At 47.1% G+C, this 25218-nt stretch overlaps 1 protein-coding gene across 6 annotated transcripts in view; it reads left to right on the top strand.

Annotated features, from left to right (window-relative positions):
- Positions 1-25218, top strand: part of Tns3 (tensin 3) — a 238813-nt gene that overhangs the window by 210122 nt on the left and 3473 nt on the right. For all 6 annotated transcript variants that reach the window (XM_050140797.1, XM_050140796.1, XM_050140795.1 and 3 more), the window contains 10 exons: positions 4881-5052; positions 6613-7250; positions 7791-7877; positions 9070-9201; positions 12879-12974; positions 13615-13692; positions 14696-14773; positions 22807-22975; positions 24165-24233; positions 24327-24353. In XM_050140797.1, coding sequence (XP_049996754.1) covers positions 4881-5052; positions 6613-7250; positions 7791-7877; positions 9070-9201; positions 12879-12974; positions 13615-13692; positions 14696-14773; positions 22807-22975; positions 24165-24233; positions 24327-24353 — 1546 coding nt within the window. The remainder of the gene's footprint in view (positions 1-4880; positions 5053-6612; positions 7251-7790; positions 7878-9069; positions 9202-12878; positions 12975-13614; positions 13693-14695; positions 14774-22806; positions 22976-24164; positions 24234-24326; positions 24354-25218) is intronic.

The following is a 25218-nucleotide window of genomic DNA, read 5'->3' as shown; positions in this document are numbered from 1 at the left end:
TAAATGGATGTATATTAGATGATGGATGGTTGGATGGTTGGATGGATGGATGGATAGATGAAGGATGGATAGGTGGATGATGGGTGGGTGGATGATGGATGAATGGATGGATGCTGGATGGATAGATAACTGGATGATGAATGGGTGGATGGATGATGGATGGATAGATAACTGTAATGATGGATGTTTGGATGGATGGATGGATTTGTGGATGTAATTATAGATGGATGAATTGGTGGATAAATGGATGGGTGGGTGGGTGGATGGGTGGATAGATGGATGGATGGGTGGGTGGGTGGATGGATGAGTGGGTGGGTGGATGGATGGGTGGGTGGGTGGGTGGATGGATGGGTGGGTGGGTGGATGGATGAGTGGGTGGGTGGATGGATGGGTGGGTGCATGAGTGGGTGTGTTGATGGATGGTTGGATGGATGGATGGGTGGGTGCATGAAGATAAAATTCCTACTGTCCAGGCTATCAGTGGTCCTGGCTGTAAGCACAGAGTTCTTTTGTTAACTTATAAGACACCAGTGACGAGTGTGGAGTGACTAGTGTCCAGCTTCCCACAGAATACTCCTGCAGCAGCTTTTGAAAGAAAGCATAAAAATAGATCATTTGGAAGAATGCCAGTGACCCCTTCTCACCCTCATTCTGGTACAGGAAGTGGAGGAAGTGGAAGCAGAGAGGAGAAGAGTGCAGACATTCCTGAGATCCCAAGAGGCTGGGCATATGCCCCCAGTTCCTGCCTGGCTTGGAAGGGAGGCTAGGCAGATTTCTCTGCACTCCTCAACCACAGGGCACCAAGGACACTAATGGGCTTGGAGGAAAAGCCAGAAAGTGGGGTTATCTTGGAATTCCAAACATGGTATTATCCCCTCTTGCCCTTCCTCTGCATTTGACCAGCAGGGGGAAATGTGAGTGTGTGGATAAAAAGCAAAAAAAAAAAAAAAAAAAAAAAAAAAAAAAAAAAAAAAAAAAAAAATGACGCTGTCAAGAAGATTGGCAGTAGCTAAACGGTGTCTGGGCAGGACCCCATCAGGCCTCTCCCTGCCACAGACACTTACTTTAATAGAGGAGAACTTCATGCCTCAGGAAGGCAGGGTCTGGAAGGACTGGGGCTGCCCTATAGACCCTATAGAGTAGTTGCTTCAAAACCTATTGCCCCTTCTGTGGGATCTGTAGGTCCCTTTCTCTGAAGGACAAGGCTGCTCACCATCCTGGCTGGTGACATTTTACCAACAGCATTACTGTGACCCTCGTGTTGAACTTAAAGAACAGTGGCCACTACTCCGTCTGCTGTCTCATGAGCAGATTTGTAGAAACGTATGCAGAAGGGTCTGAAGACCTCTGCTTGACTGGAGTCTGTATCAGTTCCTTGAGTAAGATTTCAGCATACTCCTGAGGTCTGTGGGATTTCTGTCCCATGCACTGCACTGTCAGCAAGGACAGAACATAGGAGAACTTAAGAAGGTGTCCCCAAAGGAAGCCTCTGAAGATGGCAGCTCTGTTCCTGCGCTGTGTAGGTGCCCTGCAAACTGGTACCTTCACCAATGTCTTCTTGGTATCTGCATTTGATCATCATCCTGCTGACTTAAAGAAGCAACTAGCAGCCCTGACTCTGTGAATGCAGAGGTCCAGATAGACAGTGAAGTCACCAGTGTGATGCTATGCTCTGTAGAGGTTGCTTTTTGGCTGGCATGCATTCCTGAGTGCAGGCAAGCAAAGGGGATCTGCAGCAGAAATTGTACCAAGTGCCTGGGGGTCCCTGCACCAAGATCTTAGCATGAGCATAATGCTTAGGCAGCTGTTTCTGGAAAGAAAGGGTTAAGTACTGACACAAGGCCTGGGACAAGAGGGAACCAACCAGGCTGCCACAGTGCCCCCAGAGTGGGTGCTGTTGAATGATAAACAAAGCCACTTTCATGGGAAGTGCTGGGCTTGCTGTTTTCTGGGAAAACACGATGATAACAGGAACAAAGTGGGGTTTGATTTCCCTCCGCCTGCTTTCACTTGAAGGGAGTCGTTGGCGCCATGTAAGCATATTCAGGGCTTCTGAATCTTGGCATGGGTTCCCTGCATCTTCAAGGCTAAGGGACTCAGCAAGCAGAAGCAGGAGCGGTGAGGATTGTCCTGTGCTGTGTGGGGCCTCCAGGAGCAGCTGGGTGACAGGGACCGATGCTGAGTACTGCACTCCATCCCCTGCTGGCTGGTGTGTTTGGTTTTACCAACGAACAGCTCTAAAGATTCCAGAGATCTGTGCTGCTCCTGGGAACTAGATCCTATGGATGACCCACACCTCCTTCCAGCCTCCAGCCAGACTCTAACGGAAGTTCCACAGCATGCTCAGAACTCTAGCCCCTCCTTCTCATCTATCCGGATGTTCATCCATCCATGCATTCATAATATGCGTGTCCAGAACCTCCTCTGTGTATCACCAGTGGAGGGTGGGGATAGCTCTTCGTCATGGGCAGCAGGCCAATGGTTGCTGTTCTCCAAGCCTATGGTACCCACTTGTAGCTCATTATCCTTCTTGGATGTAATCAAATGCCGCCTCTGCTATGTTGTGATTTAAATATGAATTCTGTGGTCCCTCTCCTCCTTCCTCCCCCACTCACATGCTGCTCCTGTGTTTGTGCACACTTGATCCCCAGCTGTCTTTATTGTTCTGGAAGGTGATGGAAGCTGTAGGTGGTAGAATCTCACTGGAGGAAATGGATCAGGTGGGGCGGGACTTGAGGTTTTATAGCTCAGCCGTGTTTCCTGCCTATGCCTTGCTTCCTTAGTGTAGACACATCAGCTGTCTCATTCTCCTGCTTCCTTGCCTGCCCCACCATGGTGGGCTGTATCCCCTGAAGCTGTCAGCAAAAACGAACTGTTCCTGCCTTAACAGCGCAAGTGGAGTAACTGATAAACTGTAGAAGGCATCCAGGCTCCCTCTAGACATAACGGAGCCGTCCACGGTCCCCCTGGAAGCCACAGATGACACCTCCCTCCAGGCCTTGTTCTCTGACAGATGGTGATCTCTGGAGGGCAGGACCATGCTGGTGTTATTACTACCATGTTCTGGTTTCCTTCTTTGCATGGGTGTGAATGAAGCTAAGTCACCACCTGGAAGACAGTGAGGGGAGGGATGGTCTAACCATTATGTGCATTTGTTTATCCACGCAGCTGTCACTGAAAATTTCAAGGATGGGCTTGGAAGACCATGCAGTTAGTTAACTAGCGCACCAAACATCTATTTTGTAAATGTTTGTTATGGATTATACTGGGGGAGTGGGGATAAGGAGAATATGCCTGTTTCAAGGATGTACAGATAAATCCCAGAAGACAGGGACATTCACCCTGTGATTTATTCAAATATCACATCAGTTCTGGGTTTTCCTATACTGAGAATTTTAATAAGAGCTGAAAAATACAGCCCAACAGTTAGTGTCCCATCAAGGCCCAACGAGCAAGGCCCAGCATGTAAGATTTTGTCCTGGTTTTCCCAAGGTTTTGCCGTACTAACTAGCTGTCAGCTCTTTTCATTTATCCTATTCTGGTATCCATGGTAATTTTCTTCTAACTTGAGGTTTGACTTCTTTGGTATTTTGGTAAATCCTCAGTAAATGTCTTTTCCAGCGTGGCTTCTGCCTGTGGGTCTCATGTAGTAGAAGCTTTCTTCCTGGCTTCGTCTCTCTGGCTGAGTTTGTCTTTTCCATCCTTGCTTCGGTGTTTCCCCTGCACGCTTCCTCCTCGCCCCAGGTTTGCTCTTTCCTCTGCTGTGTCCAGCTCACTGCTGAAGTCCGTAGCCCCCTGCGTATTTTAGTTGCTTTGCTTCTAATTTCTAGAGCTTATATTTGACTATCCTTAGGGACCCAGGTTCTTTGGTGAAATGTCAATTTCTCTATTTTATGTTTCTTTGTCGTCTCTGTGTTTTAACTTCAAATTTAGAACCAGCTACGTCTTTTGTTTGGTGAGGTTTTGTTCTGTTTTGTTTGGGAGGGTGGTGATTTTTTTTTTCTTTCACTTATCATACTCATCATATTTCCTGACAATATTTTAATTAGGATTTTAAGATTCTATCAAAATTAAAGTGAGATGGAGTGGGAGGCAGGTTTAAATGTTGGGATATTCCTCAGAGAAGATACAGTTTTAAGTAGGCTGCATGAAAGCTTTCGTATCCTGTCTCTGGTGCCCTGGGGCATGGGGCATTGAAAGCTTTTGTCACTGGCCAGGGTCATGCTTCCTGAGTATTTCCCACACTTAGGTTTTTGTTACCACTCAGAATGCCCAAGACCCTTTTAGCTCCCAGGAGCCAGTTGTGCCAACCCCCGAGGCTTAGGACTGAGGTATACCTGACTTGTTCCAAGTCTCCTTTCTCTATGACTTCGGCCCTTTTGGTCAATTCTGAACCTGCATCTTCATCTCCCGAGAATAGCGTGTGGCAGATCAGATCCATAGCCTATGGTCTGTGGACATGCAGCCCCAGAGTCACTAATATGGGAGGGAGGGTAGGAAGCAGAAAGAAAGGTAAGCATGCCAGATGACAGCTCTGCAGGCCTGTGCTCGAGGGAAGAGAGCATCTCGTGGAAGAAGATGCTCTTCTGGTTTACAGGGTGGGCGGAACATACACGGGCAGCCAGCTCAGGACAACAGGGCAGGTGGAGACTGAGTCAGCTGTTTCCTCCTTTGGTAACAGCGATGGGTTATAATATACACAGAGTAGCACAAAGCCACCCCTCCAGCCCTCCTGTGCTACTGCTGCCGTGGTTCACTGTGGCCATGGGCAACAGAAAAGCTTCAAAAATCAGGCCATTATGGACACAGGAAAGGGCTGAGATTGTGACATTGTGACTCACATAATCGGGGTCTCTCTGCTTTCTGTTTCCTTTCTTCAGAACCACGAGGCTGCCCAGAGGTTATCAGCCACACCGTGGGGATGTCAGAGAGCCCCATCGGACCCAAACCCGCCATGCTCCGGGCGGATATGCCTGCCACACCCAACTTCCAGCAGATGTTCGCGTCCTCCTGTACAGTCTCCAGCAATGGACCTGGCCAGAGGAGAGAGAGGTAGGAAGAAGGGATTTCACCCTGTTAGAAGTTCCCCTCGGAGGCCAGAGCAACAGACTGAGAGTAGAAAGGAAAGACTGAAAAAAGCAGGGCCCAACAGAGAGACCACACTCCGTCGTGGTGGAGAAGAACCCGTGCCCCAGACTGTGTGCCGGACACCGCTACTCATGGAACTTGCTCTTGTGTACTGGCCCTGGAAATATACATGAGAACATAGGAAAACACCACAAAAAAGCTTTGCAAAATATGGAAAGAAAAGGGTTGTGGTAGCCAAACTGTCCTCTTTTGTTTTAAAAAGAAAACCAGTAAGGCCAACCACTACTTTGGCCCAAAGTAAAACTAAACTCCCCCATGTCTCTTGTATAGGTTTCCAGTTTCCTTTCTTATTGAAATAAAAAGAGTCAGCTGGGCAGTGGAGGTGCGCGTCTTTAATCCCAGCACTTGGGAGGCAGAGGCAGGCTGTGAGTTTGAGGCCAGCCTGGTCTACAAAGTGAGTTCTAAGACAGCCAGGACTACACAGAGAAACCCTGTCCTGAAAAATCAATGGAAAGAAATATGATAAATAGATAGATAAATAGAATAGATTTTGAAAACTTAAAAATTAAAATGACTATCACACATAGAGTCTGTACCTAGTGTACATCAATTTAACTGTGTTTATGTTACAAGAACTATATTTTTAATATAGTTCCTGAATGTAGTAGTTCCCAGTCAAGTTGTCTCCTGTTTGCAGGAGATACAGTCTGGGGACTGGTTGATGCCTGAGATCCTAGACAGGATGAAATTCTTTACATAATACGTTTTTCTAAAGCATTCATACCTATTCATGCCTTTTCTCAAAGGAAATACATTACAGATTGACATGGGCACAACCAGTCAGCCAGCATCCTCTCTTGCTCTTTGGGACTATCTTTATTTTTTAATGTTTATGTGTTTATTTATTTTTATTGAATGACTGTTTTTATCAGCATGTATATCTGTTTACCACACATATGCCTGGTCCCTGTTGGGGTCAGAAGAGGGCATCAGATCCTCTGGAATAGGAGTTACAAGTAGCCATGAACCACTGTTTGGGTACTGAGAATCAAACTTGGTCTTCTGTAAGAGCCGCCAGCGTTTAACCACCAAACCATCTCTCCAGCCCCTTTGGGGCCATTTTTAAGTAACCTGAGAGTTAAGTGAATGCAAACACCACACCAGCCAGTCATCTGACTACTGACTAAGAGTGGGTAGCATATACCACATGGATACGCTGAATCAGGGAAGGTATGCAACCTGGACATGATGGAGTAGGGTAGCTTATAACTCATTGTTCCACTAAGAGTGACGTTTAAGATCTAGCAATTGTTTATTCCTGGAATTTTCAGTTTAAGACCAAGGTTGACCCATGTCTCTGACACACATCTAAGAGATGGGGATACTGCCTCTTTTCTGCTGCTGAACAAGCCTCAGTGTCCAATTCCCCAGCCCCATCTTCTCTATGTCTTGCAATGGTTGCTGATTTCGAGGTAACCGTAAGTCCCTTACGTTCCCTCATGGCTATTTTTGTCTTTTGAACAGCCCGTCTTCTGCAGAACGCCAGTGGGTGGAGAGCAGCCCCAAGTCCACCCTAACCTTATTGGGGAACAGCCACCCTTCGGAAAGTTCTCTCAGCACCCATGAATTCTGTAGCGCTGGCAAGGACTCGCCAGGGCTGTCCTGCTTCCAGTCCTCAGAGCTCCAGGCCTCTTTCCACAGCCATGAGCTATCCATGGCAGAGCCTCAGGATGCTCTGCCCCCTGCAGGCAGCCAGGCCTTCTTAGGCTTCAGCACTGCCCAGGTAGCAAGTGGCCTTCCACCCAGCGAGGACCCTGGTGCCCTGCTGGTCAATTCTCATGGCACATCTCCAGTTCCTGGAACCTCGCTGCCAACGGCAGGCGCTCCTGACAATGGCTTCCTGTCCCACAACTTTCTCACGGTGTCACCTGGACTCAGCAGCCATCACAGTCCAGGCCTGCAGAACCAGGGGGTAAGCCTGCCTGGGCAGCCACCCCTCCCTGAGAAGAAGAGAGCCTCAGAGGGTGACCGTTCCTTGGGCTCAGTCTCCCCTTCCTCCAGTGGCTTCTCCAGCCCCCACAGTGGGAGCACAATGAGCATCCCCTTCCCGAATGTCCTTCCAGACTGCTGCAAGCCTTCAGAAGTGGCCTCACCTTTGCCAGGTATGTCTCCGCCTCTGCCCGTTCCCTTAGGGAAGGAGGGCTCTGGTCTGGGGTTTCTTATTTGAGCGGATCTCCAGGGTTAACTCATGTTCTGCAAGAACAGGTTAGATTCCCATGGCTCTTTCTCATACTGCTGGTCTAAAGCTTCAGCCACGGTGCTTCTGGTAGATGTGCTCCACTTCCTCCTTGGCCCACTGTAGACACATTCCAGCAGTAGACGGTGCAGGTGCTGCAATAGTTCTGGCTTCACTTTGACCTGAAAATAGCGATCAAATTGAGTTCTGAACTGTTTCAAGTGTTTGACACCAGCCTTGCTTCTGGGGCCTCCTTTCTGGGATTGGAAACATCTGTGTGGAAACACTGTACCACCAGGCCATGAGGCACTGGTGTACCGCACTATTCAGTCCTTGGATCTGCCTTTCCTTCCCCGCTTAGGACCCACGTGCCTATCCCTCCCACCTAGGCGTAGATTTAGATTTGCATCCTCGTCATAAATGAGACAGCAATAAAAATATTCTGTATGATAATTTTGCTTCACAGATAGCCCAAATGACAAACTCGTGATTGTGAAGTTTGTCCAGGACACTTCCAAGTTCTGGTACAAGGCAGATATCTCCAGAGAACAAGGTAGGTGGGGACCAGGGACCTCTTGCAGCGTCAGCTGTCTTTGGTCTCTGGGTCTTTCTATCAGAAATTCCTGCAGTACAGATCTAATCAGAGCAAAACACACCTTTCTTATAGGCCTCTGGGGAAAATTTCACAACCTTCACATTTGTGAGAAAAATTCAGTACCAGTTAGGGTTTGGGTGAGAAGTGGTTTCAGCCGTAGACATGCCAGTGTATGGAATGTGAACACTGGCAGTTTCCCTAAGCTCATCAGCCATGCCAGCCCAACACTTCTTTGAGGAAGAGACATTCTGTTTAGTTCTCTACTAAGGACCCCTCAGAGCATTGCAGAAAGAGGGCCACGGAAGAGAGAGGTGCACTGTGGGACAGTCAGCTTGGGGGCTACAGGCCGTGAAGGGGAGTGGAGTGTTTGGAGCTCTATCACAAGCTTCCTGTGGCCTGCCAGGTTGTCCCGGTACACAAGGAGCTCACGGGGGCCCTCCGTCTCTCTGAAAGTCCAGTCTTCTCCACGAGGTTCTGCCATTAGATCTTAGAGATGATACAGACAGAGACTGTAGGCCTTCCTGTGGGCTCAAGGAAGCTGTTGTCATTTTAAATGGAAAAGAAGTGGGGAAAACAACCAGGGTCTGGGAAGACTTCCATTTCCCTGAGGCCACCTTTGTAAGAGCTGCTAAACAAGTCCAAGGGCTCCACAGAGCAGCCCCTGCTGCCGGTGTCCCCGTGCCCTCCTGACTCCTGTTTCCCTGCGCAGCAGCACAGATGGAGAGACGACAGCATTTTCCTTACTTCGTGTTTATCTGCCAGGCAGGGCCCCCACTGGCCCCAGTTGCAGAAACAGCTGGAAGAAGGGACAGTCTTAGTCCATCTTCTGTGGCTGTCAAGAGCCCCTGAGGTTTGGTTGACTTATAAGGAGTAGGAGTCCTGGAGGTGGGCACTTCAAGCATATCAGCACCGGTTTCACACTGATGAAGAGAGGAGCACATACATTCGTGCAGAAGAGAGGGGACGTCAGTGGCCACCTTGCTTTGTCACAGTCAGCTGAGCCATCCCTTGGGACCATCACTCAACCCCAAGAGGACAGTCGTGTTGAGCTCAGACGTCAGTGTGATTTTTCAGAGGGGGAACCATCTTAGGGTCCGAGTGGGCAGTGGCCTTTGTCCCCTGCGGTCATCCATGCCTTTCCCTCCTCCAGCCATCGCCATGTTGAAGGACAAAGCTCCTGGGTCATTCATCGTGAGGGATAGTCACTCCTTTCGAGGGGCCTACGGCCTGGCCATGAAGGTGGCCACACCCCCTCCTTCTGTCTTGCACCTGAACAAGAAAGGTAAGGTTTGGTGGAATCGCTGGGGTTTGTACGTGCTTTGTTTTGAGGTGAAAACAGTGACAGAGAGTGGCAGCTGCTTGCACTGGTCCCTTTAGTGTTTGCTTTAGAAGGTTATTTCCTTAGGTAGTTACCTTATTTAAGAGCATGCATTATTTATACATTTTATCTTCTTTTGTTTTAAGCAAGTTAGTGTTTTCCATAATACAGCCAAGCCAAGAACCCAGGAAGGCTCCCTGTTTCCGTGTCAGCCCTTCCTTCTTTGGGTGACCACATGGAAGACATTACTGCTTGACTTATCACTCATGGGCAGACTCATCTCCGAAATGATTATTTTTTCTATTTTTAACTTGCATTGTGAAAACGAATGTACTTGTTCTTATGTGTCTCGGTTTGAGTCAGAACCCTGAGCCACTGACGTCTGAGATTATAGCTTTTATTCTCTTTCAGAGATGTCTTTTTTTAATTATTATTTTTAAACTTTTATTTTTATTTATTTAGTCTTATTTGCGATTCAGTGTTCTGCTGGCATGTGTGCCCGCTGGCTAGAAGAGGGAACCAGGTTTCACTATAAATGGTGTGAGCGTCCATGTGGGTGCTGGGAATTGAACTCAGATCCTCTGAAGGGCAGGCAGCCAATACTCTTAACCTCTGAGTCATCTTTCTAGCCACTCTGTTTTGTTTTAAAAATATATCATAATATATTTTCCATTGTTGGTCGACTTTTTCATTGTTTTGCTTGTCTACCCCCTTTGCCCCTATATATAACCATCTTTACCACATATCACCAACCCGGGAAAGGAAAAAGTCTTCTTTGCCTTCTCTTTACCACCCAAATGGTCATTTTGAACTGGGGGAAAGAGCAGCCTCAGGTCATGAGGAGTGTGTGTGGTAGAAGCCCCGTGTCAAGATGCCAGAGGTAATTATCATGAGATAAGGTTTGCTGTGGCCCATGGTTTTAGATGGTTCAGCCCATTTGGTTGGCTCTGGTACCAGGCCAGTGATGAATCATCATGATAGCACGCTTGTGCCTAAGGGAGTACGCGCTAACCCTCTGCCTGCAGGGTGAAAGGGAGAGGCTGAGGAGGAAGCTAGATTTCACCACTTCCCTTGAGGGAATGCCCTCAGTGAACCTAAGACCTCCCCACACCTTCTCATGGTCTCTGCTGACCACCAGAATGCTTGACCGAGAGAGCTGAGCCTTTGCCACATGGATCTATGGGAAGGGACATTGATTGCGTTAGCAGGCCAGAGGAATCAGAAACAGCACAATTGAGGTGCCTCCTGCACATAAGACAGGCGAGTGCCTGCTTTCCCACTCCATGTCTGGATCTGAGAAAATTCGTCCAAATCCTTGCATGAAATCTGTGCTGAAAGCTTCCTGGAGCAAACAGCTTCGAGCTGTCCCAAGAATATAAGATGTGGTTGCAGATGGGCCAGCCTCTGGCATGGGTAGCTGACCTGCTTTCTGGAATGTGCTTGTCCTGCATGGCTAGGGAGTGAGGTTGGGAGGCACTTGGGGCTCAGTCAGAGAGCCTCCCCCCTAAACTTGTGGGTGTTGGTAGGGCTTCTGGTGAGGGAATAGGATAAGTGAGATCACACAAATGTGGCCTCATAGAACATCTAGGATTTCTATCATAAGATGCACAACAGAATGCTATTATTGGGTGAAAATACAGGCCTTCATCACTGAGCGCTCACTCCGATGTGGCTGCTGAGAACTGCCAGGTTTTACTTGGGAGCACTGCTTAGGGACATACCAGGGAAAGTCAGTTAAAGTCTGGGAACATATCCTGCCTTGGGCCAAATTTATCCTAAGTCCAAAGATAAAGGAACCAAATCAAGGCTATGTGAATAGCAATGTCAGCATGGTGGTCTCCATGGTGGAGACGGATGCAGTCTCGCCTCTGAATGTGCACCCAGGTCTCTATTTGACATTTGCATTTTGCAGTCCAAGGATAGATTTGAGAGAAGAGTTTATCAAATGAGTGAAGAGCCAGTAGTCACTGTGCCGTCTCCAGTCATCCTGAGATGAGACAGTTGTGGTCATTCTAGACTCTGCATTCCAAAAAGCCCTTGGCAGCAGGATCTGCATGGGGCCATTTCCCACAAGTAAAATCCAGACCTTCAGTGGGTGTTTGCATTAGACTGGAAGTCCTGCATCTTCTCCTCCCAGAGGATGGACCATGTGTCTATTTCCTCCTTTTTATTGGACGTGGACTTCAATGGGATCACATGATTCCCTTCTCTGCAAGCTTGACTTCCCCTAGAAAATGCTGACATGCTGGATACATTATTATTATATTATATTATTATTATACATTATTATTGTTTATAAAACAGCATTTGGAGCCTAATTCCAGCTCGGTACCCCTCACCATAGTGATCCCATGTGTCTGTGGCTTCTGATCAGTTTCAGATTTCAAAGTATTCATACGTGCGTAATGAGTGAGATACCTTGGGAATGAGGCTCAAGTCCTTACTTTTTATTATTACTTTATTATTTTATTTATATGGTGGTTTTTCTGTACATGTGTCTGTATAGTGTGTACATTTCTGGTGCCCATGGGGAGCAGAAGAGGGTGTCTGATATCCTGAAACTAGAGTTACAGACAGTTGTGTGCTGCCATGTGGGTGCTGAGAATGGGACCTGGGAAGCCCAAACCTTAACATTAAATTCGTTTACCTTTTCTATTAGAATTCATGCATACTTCATACATAATGAAGGTACCATCATACAATATTTTCTATTAGTTTGTACATGAATTGAACTTTTCATGGTATAGAATCTACCATTTATGGCTTCATACTGGTGCTCCAAATCTTCCAGGTTTTGGATTTGGGACCAGGGATGTTCCGCCTCGTCAGGCAACCCCTCCAAGCACAAATCCAGCAGATCTTGCTCCCAGGAGGTTTCAGTAGCAGCAATATTGAGAGGTTACCTCTTATGGAGGGTGGTAAAGGCAGCAGTAGAAGAGAGAGGCACAGCACATGGGGTGTCTACTGACTTGAGCAGCTTGGAAAGCTTCTGTTTCTCGTGGTTCTGCTTGTACTTTTCCATCTTCAGAACATTTTCCATTTGGTGGCTTCTCCTGGTGCCACTTCTCTTTGGGTTCAGCAGCTGGCGTAAAAACAAGCGTTCTGTTTGCTATCAGTAGAGCGGAATGCTGCTCCCACAGAGTAGAATACTTGGTGCTGAAGGCGTTTCTGTATCCAGCTGTCACTCCACCTCACCCAGAGAGCTGGCATCCTTCCAGCTCTTTGCTCAAGTCTTTTCTGCCCGAACCTCAGTGCCCTTTTCTCCCAGAGGAATGTAGTGAGGGCTTCAAAGCCAGTGTCATTCTGAGCTGCTAATCCATCCCTTCTCTGGGAGTTCTTGTAATGTTTGAGGGTGTCTCTGGGGGAGTCTCGTAGTGTCTGCCTTGCTACTCCAAGAGGTTTTACTATCCACCTCTCTTATCACACTGCCCACCGACCGTCCCAAGGGTGCTTCGAGGGAGCCTTCTTAGGTGTAGCTCTTAGCCTTTGTATCTGCAGGAGGCACCTTTTTATCTGTCTGTTTGTCTGTCCAACCATTCACCATCTATCCACCGCTGTCCTGTTTTCCCTCTTCCTAACCTTTCCCCTTACTCTGATGTTTTAAATTTTAAAAAGTAAATTTTTTTTTGTTCTTTCCACAGCCGGAGATTTGTCCAATGAACTTGTCCGGCATTTCTTGATTGAGTGTACTCCAAAGGGCGTGCGGTTGAAAGGGTGCTCCAACGAACCTTATTTTGGTGAGTTGCTTGAGACGCTCTCTCTCTTGATGCTTACCAGGGCATGGATCCCCTGCTTCAGGTGGCTTGAGATCCGAGGGCCTCTCTGCCATGGTGGCTTACTCATTTCAGCCCCCAGGTCTACGGCTGCTGCCATTTGAAGTCTTGTATTTAAGATAAGCTGAAAGTGTAATTGTCTTCCAAACCCTTGTCAAACCCAAATCAATGGAAAGGACCTCCCAGAGCCAGAATAAGACAAGCCAACAAGTACCGTGAAAATCAGCTGATGGGTCCTATCAGGGTTGGAGCCCAGTGTGTCCCCATCCCTCAGGCACAAGGAAAAACACAGAGCCACCACCAGAGCTTCCCCCACCTTTGTAAACAAGAGCCTTTCATAATCTTCTGGATAGACTAGGCAACCTCATATCCTCCTCCTTAAGAAGCATGTAATTCATACTTACTAAGGCGACAGATGTGCTGGGAATATACCGCAAGTCCCTTGATCAACCTCTTTACTCATCATTTCTGGGAGTTTTGGGTCACATCCCACAGTGGTCTAAAGGCTCGGCTTTGGGAGTTTGGTCTCAACATATTCTCTGGCTCAGCACACAGCAGGTGAAGAACTTGGGGATGTTATGTTCATTTGCTCTTTTCCCTGCAGGGAGCCTGACAGCTTTGGTGTGCCAGCATTCCATTACGCCCTTGGCTTTGCCCTGCAAGCTGCTGATTCCAGAGAGAGGTATGCGGTGGAGGGTTGAGTGTGGACGGGCCATGTGTAGAGGGGCCGTGTGTAGACGGGACCAGGTGTAGGCTCTGCAGCATTCATACTGCTCCCAGGACTTGCGGAGAGCCTTTAAAAAATAGACGAGGATTCTTTAATGCTCTACATAAACCTCAAAGAAGGCAGGTGGCCGCCTGAATTAAGAAGGGAGAAGGCCCTGCTGAAAACAACTCCAAGACATTACACATTGCGAGGTGTCTAGAAAACAAAGACTCTTCAGCTTAAAGATGTAAGACACGGGGGGGGGGGGGGGGGGGGGGGGGGAGGACCTGGAGAGACGGCTCAGTGGTTAAAGCACTGAGTGTTCTTCCAGAGAATCCAGGCTCAATTCCCAGCATTCATGTCAGGTGGAGAATCTATAGTTCCCATCCCAGGGGATCTGGCCTTTTCTGGCTTCCTTGGGTCCCAGACATTCATGAGGTCCACAGACATACATGAATGTAAAATATATATACACAAGTAAGTAGTTAATTTATATACACATGTGTGTATATATGTGTATGTATGTATGTGTGTATATATATTCTCAGATTGATTTTTAAGGTCTCTTGCATTATAGATTTACAGGCCTACAGAATGGGACATATGCTGCTATGGTTAAATTTAGGTCATGAATAAATAAGTTTTTTTACTTCTATATTTGTCAGAAAATACCCAGGATAATTTTTAGAAATTAATATCCAGGGGATATGTGAGTTGACTATGTATTCCAGTGTTCCTGGAAGTACATGGGGTTTTTCTTTTAAATTTTCATCATTCATGTAAATGAATTCAGAGACCAGAAAAATGTTTCCGGGGAGGGCCTGCACCCCCATCTCTGTTCCGGGTGGGGTGGCTGTTTCTGTGGACTGGACTATCGAAAGTTAACGGTGCTGTCACCATCTGCGACGTCTGTCATAAAGTTGTTCCTGTCGTGTGGACTACTGTGTCAGGAGCACTTATTTCTCTTTTCTTCCTGCAGATCCCCTGGAGGAAATAGCAGAAAACTCTCCCCAGACAGCGGCCAACTCAGCAGCCGAGTTGCTGAAGCAGGGGGCAGGTCAGTGGACACAGCCCTGTTCTCTCTCTCTCTCTCCGTGCCTCTGAGTCTCTGGGCAGAACCGAACTCCATGCTAGGACTTCCCTTCGGACAGTCATTTCCTGCTTTTCTGTGGACTGTGAAGGAAGTTTCCTTTTATAGCCGCTTGGCACGGCTGGGTGGGGCACAGCTGTGAGGAGACGGGGTCAGGGCGTAAGAGGCTGGAGCTGTTGGTCTGACTCGAACAAGGCCAGATTCAGTGGGATAAATGTCAAGTCCTGTGCTTAGTGTGGGGGCGGAGGTGGGGGCACAGCATGGCAGGATGTGGGTGACCGCCTTGCTAGCTGAAAATGCAGAGATGTCCTGAAACTGTGACTCAACAGTCAGGCAACGTGAGTCAGCTGCTGGACCCGCTCTGCCGTCCCTGTGGTGAGACCAGGCTGCTCTGTGGAAATATCTTCATTAATAGGTTTTCCTCGATCCGTGACAGGAAGCTATAAAGGCATAGAGATCCCGTATAAATGCTGTTTCTTCACTCCCAGATCCCACACCACGGTGCTACAGCTGATGAGATGGTATCCTTACAACATCAAGTAAAGTCGATAGCTTACTCAGAGCTCAGGCTTTAAAAATTTGTAATTTCTTAAAAATTTACATCATTTCTCTTTCTCCCTTCCCCCTCCTACTTCTTCCATGCCCCCACTCCCCATCATAATCATGACCCCTACTTCTTTAGTTATGATTATCTCTCTCTCTCTCTCTCACACACACACACACACACACGAGTCCATTCAGTGTTGCTCATATATACATGTATTTAGACATGACCATGTAGGGTTTAATAACTTATCAGGGCACCCATGCATGAAGAAAACAGACTCTCCTCTGTGGGCCCCTATTGATTGCTTCTAATTTAAATTTCCCAGTGCCCCACCCAGAGATGGAGAGTTCACTCTTGGAGTTAATGGGCTTCAGAAATATCTTTGGTATTCACTCATCAGTGTAATGTCACACAAAGTATTTCCTTTGTCCTAAAATTCCCCTCTGTCCTCCCTTCTTATTCCTCCCACATGGTTAAGACCCTCACTGCCACTGATCTTTTTGTGCTCTCTCTAGTTTGGACTTTTCTAGAATGACTTGTGCTGTAAACACGAGCTGTGCTGCATTTCAGATTGGTTTCCTTCACTGGGTAATAAGCATTGAGATTCTTCCATGACTTTCATTGTGTGTAGTGCAGGAGCATATATATGTGTTTGTACGGATACATGTGAGTGCCTGAACATATGTGTGCACGTGTGTTTCAAGGCACAGAACATACGTTCCGTGTTGTATAGCTTTCTCAATTACCCTATATTTTTTGAGACAGAGTCTGTCATTGAACCTATAGCTCATTGGTCAATGGGTAGACCAGCTGGCCAACAAGCATCAAGGACCCATGGGTTTCTATCTCCCTAGTGCTAAGATGATAGTCCCAATCACTGCACCTAGCTTTTGTGTGCTTCCTGGGGACCTGAACGCAAATCCTCATGCTTATAGCTTCCACGACAAGCATCTTTCCAGCTCTGGGTGAGCCACAGATTATTTATCCACACAGCTACTGAAGAATATCTGGTTGCTTCTAAATTTTGGCAAGTATGAATAAAGTTTCTAAAACAAAAGGTTTCTGGTCAATATGTTTCCAACGTTTTTGATTAAATATGAAGGAGCCTGATTGCTAGATCATGTGGTAAAAGTCGAGAAGGTTTTTTTGTTTGTTTTTTGTTTAGTTTGTTTCTTTTGTTTTTCTACATAGTGGTTGTACTATTTTGCATTCCCACCAGCAGTTGGGAAGCTTCCTTTTGCTCCACATTCTCACTACACATGATGGCGTCACTCTGAAAGATGTGCCCGCTCTGACAGATGAACAGCGGTATCTCCCTAAAGACTCGCTGTCAGGCTAGAATACCATTGTAGAGTCTAAAGAAATATCTTTATCTTCTCTGTATAATTTATAATATTCTAATGTCGTCTCCTCTATAAAGTTAAGCCCATTATGTGACCACTGTACAACCAAAGAAGACTTTCTCATTTATAATGGGGAATGTGTTTTAGATTTCCAAAGAGGTGGGTTAGCCACAGCCATAGCAAAGGTGGCAGGGACTTGTCCCAAGAGAAACACCTTTCTCTGGGAGCCAGCCTTTCCATGTCTCTTTTACTTCTTTTGAGCCTGAGCAGGCTGTCCCTGGGCCACCGCCCGTGGTGGCTTCAGGAGACACTGAGTGGTACCACGTAAGAGATCAACTCAAAGCCCCTAATTTTATTTTAGGTGCTCCCTGGAGCCCTCCACGAGTAACACCCCGTGTCATACTGATGCATACCGATGTCTAACACACTGATGTTGTAATATTCTGAGGTTAAGACATCAGCATGGCCTTTGGCTAATTTGGTTATTTGATTCTACCTCTTAAAAATGTATTCAAAAATTAAAATTAAAAAAGCCTGTGACGATTGGTTTTTAAACCACAAATATGCATCAATTTTATTAAAAAAAAACCTGAAGGAAAAGGATCATGGTGGCATGGCCATCTGTGAGAGCTGGCCTTATGGAGCTGAGTGGGTGGTGTGGTCTCATCCCACTCCGTGGATGGAGCTCCTGAGGTACCGAGCGCTGGTCAGAGCACGCTGGCTTCTTGCCTGAAGCACCATCTGCATTTGTGTTAGCAGCAGAGCTCTGCTTCTCGGTCCCGCATGAGGAGTGCCAGAACCACCGTGCCTCTGCGGGCGTCTCTGGTTTAATATTGCTCATCGTCAGCAGTTTCTGTAGTTCTCCTTGTTAACGACATTCATCCAGTCAGTGTTACATTCGGTCATGTTAATAATGTCCGCTGTTGTCCTTGTGTTTAGAAGTTACAGCTTCCCTTCCATTCCAGCACATTTTCTTAATATAATATTTTACTGAATCTTTGAGACTTTCCAGGGTATTTTGATCATAGTCACCTCGGCTGCTCCCAGATCCTCCTGCCTCATCTCCTCACCCAAACCTCATGTCCTTTTTTATGTGAGAACTCACTGAGTTGAGTTCTGCCAATGTACTCATAGGGATGGGGACCATCTCCGGAAGCATGGTCACCTACCAGGAACCATACCCGCTAAAGAAAACTGGCTCTCCCTTCCTTTACCAGACATCAGCTGTCACTGGTTCCTCGGCTAGGGACTGGGGTTTGCGTGTCTCTTCAAGCTGTGTTGGACTGTTGACTGCCATGATCTTCTGCTCCTGTGAGCTCATGAGTGTGGTAGTCATGGTGTATTCAGAAGACACTGTTTTACCCCAGTCATCCCTGACCTCCGGCTCTTCCCTAATATTCCCCCAAGTCTTGTGTGGAGTGGCTGCAGCTCACTGTTTTTAAATACATTTAAATACATTTTCCCATCTTTTAAAAGAACATTAATTTTTTTCTAATGGATGGATTTTCTTAGTGATAAGATTTCCTATCAAATCTTGTAGACTGTTTAATTATCTGGGTTGGGCATTAAGACGCGAGGCTTAATTTAAGGCTGCTTTGAGATTCTTTCCTTTAATCTGTAACACATGAGGATTGTGAATCTCCATTCCACCGAGCAGTACCTAGGCAGGGATTCAGCTCAGCAGGTCTGGGTGTGGAGCTTGCACAACCCTCGCCTGAGGATTAGCAATGGTCATTTAGAATACCTGCAACACAGACACTGTAGCAACAATAGCAACAAAGTGGGACTCTTCTGATCTCTGGTCACTGAAGTTCCCTCCTCTCCCAGCTAAACTTCCCCTGTCATCCTGCTCCCAGACTTCTGCTAACGCTCTTGGAAATGTCCCGTATCTTCACAGTAGAAGCCAAGACTCAGCGCCACAGCAGTCAGTGCCGGTGGGACATTTGATACTAATGTCATTATGACTTTGTTTTAATAGCTGAAACAATTTGGTTTGTTTTAATAGCTGAAACAATTTGGTTCTCTATTTTAAGCCTTCAGTTCTTAATTGTTTCTTCTTGAAACTGAGGAGTGTAAGCTAACCCTTAAAAGGGGCTTTTCCACCAGGCTCCTGATGAGTGTGTAGATAGGGTGACTGAGCAACTAGTGCCCTGTGAGTATAATTTAATAAAGATCATTTGTTCTTTTAAGGTTTGCTTTAAAAAAAACAAACAAAAACAAACAAACAAACAAAAACAATCCCCCCCACTGTGTGCCCACTTCACACCAAGAAGAGGGGGAGGGGGCTGGAAGCGCTTTAAACCAGTTCTGCCCCTGCCACTTTCCCTCTCCTGGGGTTGTCCTTCATGTTCATTCTTTTACATTCTCTTTTGTAGTTGTGTAATGAGTTTGCTCGTGGTTTTTACAAATACAATGCAAGTCTCAGGTTTTTTTTTTTTTTTTTGTGGTTATATAGTGCTCCGTTGTGTAGTTCAGCTCTTCATGGTCACCTAGTTTGCCTGTCTAGTTTTTCAGTGCTAGAAGCTATGCTTCAAGGACCATCTTTCTATCGGAGTTTTCCTGAATTCTGCATATTGTCTTAAGCTAAAGTCCCAGAAGTGATACAAATGAATTCAAATACGTGGACCTGAAACCACCTTCAGTGTAAACTTAGCTCCCTGCTGCTCATGGAGCTCCCCTCCGCGGGTCTGGACCCCGCTGTCCTGCTTGAAGTCTTACGCAGCACTGTGGCATCAGGTTTCCCCGCTCCAGGAACACTGGGCTCTGCTGCCACACAGCACCTGCTAGAGACAGCCTGACTCTGGGAGTCAGTCGGTGCTGGCCCACTGTCGTGCCCCAGAGGTGGTATTTCTCCCAGCATCTCCCAACACCAGGCTCTTGCCTAGTACCACAGTTGGAGCAGTCCTTATCAGGAAGCTCCCTGTGGTGCCTCCAAGACAGCAGTCTAGTCTGTGGTTTCCTGTGAATCACATCTAGGTGTGCCAAGTCTATGGGATTCTCATAGTAGTGAGATCAAAATACACAGGCATACACACGCGTGCATGCGTGCACTTATACACACAGACATACACACACGTACACATGCACACACGCCCCATCTGAAACTGCATGCCCAACTTGACAGGATCAGAGGTGTTCACCCTCCTGAAGCACGTCTTCCATTTTCCAGGCTTCTCTCCAGTGCCTGTTCATAGCGCACATGCTTTTGATTTTATAGTTCTAATCATAGCAGAGACGGTTTATTCTGCTTTGCCAATTACCTGCTAACTGTTTTTCCATGTTGCTATATAATTTTCATGATTACCATTTGCTGGTTGCTTCCTATTTCGTTGAGAGAATCAATTTAACCCTTTCTTTATTCTTGGACATAATCTATCTCCATTTTTTTTTCCTGCCGTAATGCGTATGCGTAAGAACATTCTCCTCTGTGGATTAGCTGTCTCGCATGCTTATGGGAGATTTTCTTTTTGAATCTTCGAAGAAGTGGGACCCTAAAGTTATTTCCTGGCTTTTCAGATCCTCCTGAAAAATTATCCCAGAATGGGCTCGGGTTACCCCAGCATAAAAGGTACCCATTTCATCAGAGCTTTGTGGGCGTAAAGCCTTTGACAGTTTTAATTTTAAGAATTTTTGACGCCTTTCTTTCTTTTGCAAGAGAACACAGGGAAACCCGTAGTTTAGATGGGAATTAACATACAAGTAAAACAGCCAGACTTAAGTTCCTCTTTAGTGATCTTACCTGCAATTGTGAGGCAGGTCTGAACACCGAAGTTCTCTATGAAGTGTGTTCTTGCAAAGTCACCTTGGCCTGAACTCGGGGATGAGTGACTGACTGCCCGTATAATCCTTACCGTCTCTGAGCCTAATCTGCAAACTGGGGGTGATAAATATAGGCTGTTCTTTGGGCCCATTACTACTAAGAGGTACTAGGTTAAGCTCAGAGTAGTGAAAACATTTTATTTGGGCTAGAAATTTCTTGTTGACTTTTGCTTCAGAAACAGTGGCGTTTAGACACTGGGATGGTCAAGCTCCTTTTCATGAGTGTAAGGGTAAATAAAGTTTGCAGACCAGAAGTATTTCAGATGAAACTTCTGTTTTATTTGTGAGTTAAGCTCATAGGTCTAGTCCTGTCTGAAAGCAATGAGGGTGACTTGTCTAAAGTCTTTGAGGGTCTTTTGCCTCTCAGTGTCTGCTCCCTTTTGGGACAGGACAGACCTTCCTCCCTTCCCTTTCTTTCTCTTCTGAGTCCAGCGAAGCTCAATCCCGACTAACTTTTAACTTCCGAATAGAGGGAGGGACTTCCCTTTTCCAGTCAGCTTGTCAGTGTAAGACCACATTCCTCTTTTCCTTCTCCGTTTCGTTACATTGTCAGAGTCGTGGCTACTTTGTGCACTCCCTGAAGTTGAGGATCTCAGAGCCTCGGGCTGTGACTCCCAGCTTGTGTTATAGAGAGAGCGCTGCAGCCCCCGTGGTCCCTGTGCTACATCTCCTTGGAGCATCCTCTTGTGGTAGTCCTCTCCAGCCCGCTTGACTGGACCCTTGGCAGGTGCTCCCGTCCAAAGTGGTGTTACCTGCTGCTTCTAAGCAGAGAGGGTAGAGCCGCTTCAGGGACCTCACCAAGAGTGAGAGCATGCAGGACAGTCAGCATCTGAATGCACTTCATCTGAGTTTCTCTGTGGGTTTGCACCAGAGGAACACTTTTTTTTTTCTGCTTTGTGAAACTTTGGTGCAGTGATTCTCAACCTTCCCAACGCTGCAACCCTTTAATACGGTTCTTCATGTTGTGGTGACCCCCAACCATAAAATTATTTTCATTGATACTTCATAACTGTTTTTTTGCTACTGCTGTGAGTTGTAATGTAAATGTCTATGTTTGCTGGTGGTCTTAGGAGACCCCTGTGAAAGGCTTGTCCAACCCCCAAGGAGTCACAACCTACAGATTAAGAACCACTGCTCTAGAAGCCTTTAAGGCAGAATTAGCATAGCCCCTTGCCGCCTTCTGCAGACTGAAACAAGCAAGGGCAATTCCATTGTTAATCTCTTCTCAGTGGTTCTAACACTATACAAGATGGGGGTCATTTATAAAGGAGAGAGCTGTATTTTGGCTCATGGTTCTGAAGTTTAAGGACGGTATTGTCATCTGCTTGGCTCCAGAGGGTGGCTTTATGCTGCTTCAACTCTGGCAGAAAACAGATGAGAGTCATGTTAAAGGAGAGCCAGAACTCACTTTTGTAGCCACCCACTCTGGTCTGGTGAAAGCCATGAAGCTCTGTTAATGTCCTCATCACCCTGGAAGGACTCCACAGTGACTGTCAGATTTCAGCAGGAGTCCCGAAGGGGACAAACAGGATTGTCCCTAAGGAAGGGTCCTTCTCCATCTCCTCAGTGGAGACCCTGGCTTTCTTCTTGAGCTTCACACAGAACCTAAAGCCCCGTGCTAACAAACCAGCTTCTACACTCTCAAATCTGTGTTCACTGTAGCTTGTAACGCAGGAGGAGGGGCTAAACAGGACAGTGGGTCTTCAGGGCCGTATTGTTACTCAGTCACATTCCCCCACCCACTGGGAGGAGATGATTACAGGGAACACCCTAACCAGGAAGTGTAGGAAGCTGGGACACATGGCAGGTGGTGCTTAGTCTGTGCACTAAGCCGTAGAGAGATGCTGCTGCGAACCATCTCTTCTTGGCTCCTCTGCATGACCTTTCAACACTTTAGACAAGGTAGTTTGTAGAACAGAGTCACCTCATGGATGTTTCTCAGGAATTTCAGAGAGTTCGTACTTACTGTATTTTGGGCGTTTGTGTTAACGTGACCATTGTCTTTCCTCTTGCTGAGGCCAGGGAAGATCCCGTATGCATACAATACTTCTCTCACCAACAGGCCCGCCCACAGTAGCTTATTATGTCCTCTGCCTGGCACCGGAGCAAGCGTTTGCTTGATACTGGAAAGTAGGGAGCATGTGTTTGCCAGTGCTCCTGGCATGGGTCACACATTGAAATTGCTCCTAGTCCTTTCCTCCTCTGGTTGGTCTCTTCCCATGTGCTGGAGCATGTATGTACCCAGCAGTCTTGACGAATGCACTTCTCACCCGCTCCGCATTGTCTTGCAGCCTGCAATGTTTGGTACTTGAACTCCGTGGAAATGGAGTCCCTCACTGGTCACCAAGCGGTCCAGAAAGCCCTGAGTATGACCCTGGTTCAAGAGCCTCCGCCAGTGTCCACGGTGGTACACTTTAAGGTGTCGGCCCAGGGCATCACCCTGACTGACAACCAGAGAAAGTAAGTGTGGGTGGGAGGAGTGTGGAGGCCTGAGGTCTCCTTCCCAGTGTCCTTCTCAGTTATTTTCTGTTCTTTTCTTTGAGACAGAGTCGCTTAGTAAGCCTGGGACTCGCTGTGAGCTCCAGGGATCTGCTCAAAGCCATGCAGTTCCCCCTGTCCGTCCAGTGCTAGAGTTAGAACTCACACCAGCACACCCAGCTCTTACATTGGTACTGAGGATCCGAACTCGGGTTCTCATGACTGCTCTGCAAATGCTACCCATGAGCCAGCTCTCTAGCTCCTAGGCTATTTTCTTTTAAGGGTTTTTTTTGTTGTTGTTGTTGATGATTTTTAAAAAGACCTTTAAAATCATTGAGATGGACCAGAATCTACTGGCTTCTGTTTTGGCATAACTACTTCCATAGCTGGTGGGCAGCTCATGTTGGTCAAAGGAACACAGTGCGTGCGGTACAGGAGCTTTTGTGGCAAATGCAGGGGACAGAGCCCAGGCCATCCTGAGCCCTCAGTGGTAGCCTCCCTGCAGGCCCTCACACCTGCAGTGCCTTCCCCAGAGCCAGTTCTTTCAGTGAGGTCTTGTCTTCTTCTTCCTACGTTGCTGAATAGTTTGAAGATAGACTCTCACACCTGCCACTTCAGAATGATGCAGTTGGGCTAAGAGCAGGACCGCAGAGTAGAGTCTGGCTTTGCTCATCAGTGCTTCTCCCCACATTTGCAACAGGAGACCTTGAGCAAACTCCTCACCTCTCTGATGTTTGATTTTTTTTCTTCTTTCATACCTATGTCAAAACACCTACCTCAGGGTTTAGTGACTCGGAGAGTGCAGAGGGCACGTGCCATGCATGGTGCTGTTGACGAGAGCTCAGCCTTGGGAGAGCCAGGAGGTCCAGAGGTCCCAAGCTGCCTTCTGTGTTGCATCACTGGCCCTTCCAGTTCCTCAGCGCTCCTTGGCCCCTCCCGACCTTCCCAGTGATTGACACCATCACTCTTGGTGGTGCTTCTATTGGCCCCTCGTGAGAACCGTTGCACCCAGTGTCGGGCTGTTGACCGTTCTCCCCAAATGACTAGTGAAGGCATCAGATAGTTCCCGCTCCACAGTCATCCCGCTGGGGAGTGGGGGACTCCTCAGCCCACCTTCCATCATCCCAGAGCCCTGTGACTGGAGCTCCCCTCTCTCTCTACCCCCCAACAGGCTCTTCTTCAGGAGGCATTACCCCGTGAGCAGTGTCATTTTCTGTGCCTTGGACCCACAGGACAGGAAGTAAGAATTTTCTCTTTTTATCACGGAAAAGTATGCTTTCATTCTTTAATGTTAAAACATTAACATGAGTTCTGTTTCTCTTCAATTCCCAAGGTGGATCAAAGATGGCCCGTCCTCTAAGTAAGTCTCCAGCATCTCTTCTCTTTCTGAGGATAATCACAGTGCGGAGCTGAGCTCAGGTCTAGATTTGCAAAGAAGGGCTCATTTAAAAGACCAAACAAAACAAAGCAGTCATTGTCAATGGGGATGTTTGTTTGGGTTAAACTGAAAGCAGAAAATAAGGATAAGTGTTCAGATTTTGAAGTACAGGCCTGGACCGTGTTGGCTTATCCTCTGTGCTGGGGTGGATGTGACTGTCTATCTATAGTGTCCTTTTGCATACACACTGAGACAGATTTCTTTTTTAATTAATTTATTTATTATGAATACAGTGTTCTGTCTGCATGTATGACTGCAGGCTGGAATAGAGCACCAGATCTCATTATAGATGATTGTGAGCCACCATGTGGCTGCTGGGAATTGAACTCAGGACATTTGGAAGATCAGGCTGTGCTCTTAATCTCTTGAGTTATCTCTGCAGCCCCTAAGATCTCTCAATGCAGCCATTTAAGAGGGTGCCCCTACTGCTGAGACACCCAGACTGTGTGTGTGCGCAGGACTGAATTCTGTGCCTGATATTTCCCAAACTCGAATTATTATGTTTTGCACCTCTGGCCGGCAAGTTCTGATTCCCTGCTCAGCATTGCTGTCCAGGTGATCAGGGGAGCCTAATACATAGTCTGCACTGCTGATCTCCAGTGGCCATCCCATGCCTCCTTCCTCGCAGGCCCATTTCAGAGTGTTTCGTGCTCTGGAGAACTGATGAGGAGTAGCAGACAGCCGCAGCTTCCTGAAGTGATCATAGTCTCGCAGGCCTGAGAGGAGTTCTCAGCATATTAGCCTTCTGGGTTGGGTGTCTGGTCTAGGCAGGTTCTGGGAGCTTCTG

The sequence above is a fragment of the Alexandromys fortis genome, unplaced genomic scaffold (assembly GCF_014885135.2).
Source record: "Alexandromys fortis isolate MF-2015 unplaced genomic scaffold, M_Fortis_MF-2015_v1.1 scaffold_7, whole genome shotgun sequence".
In the NCBI taxonomy this organism is placed as follows: domain Eukaryota; kingdom Metazoa; phylum Chordata; class Mammalia; order Rodentia; family Cricetidae; genus Alexandromys; species Alexandromys fortis.
This window is presented reverse-complemented; position numbering and strand designations above follow the sequence as displayed.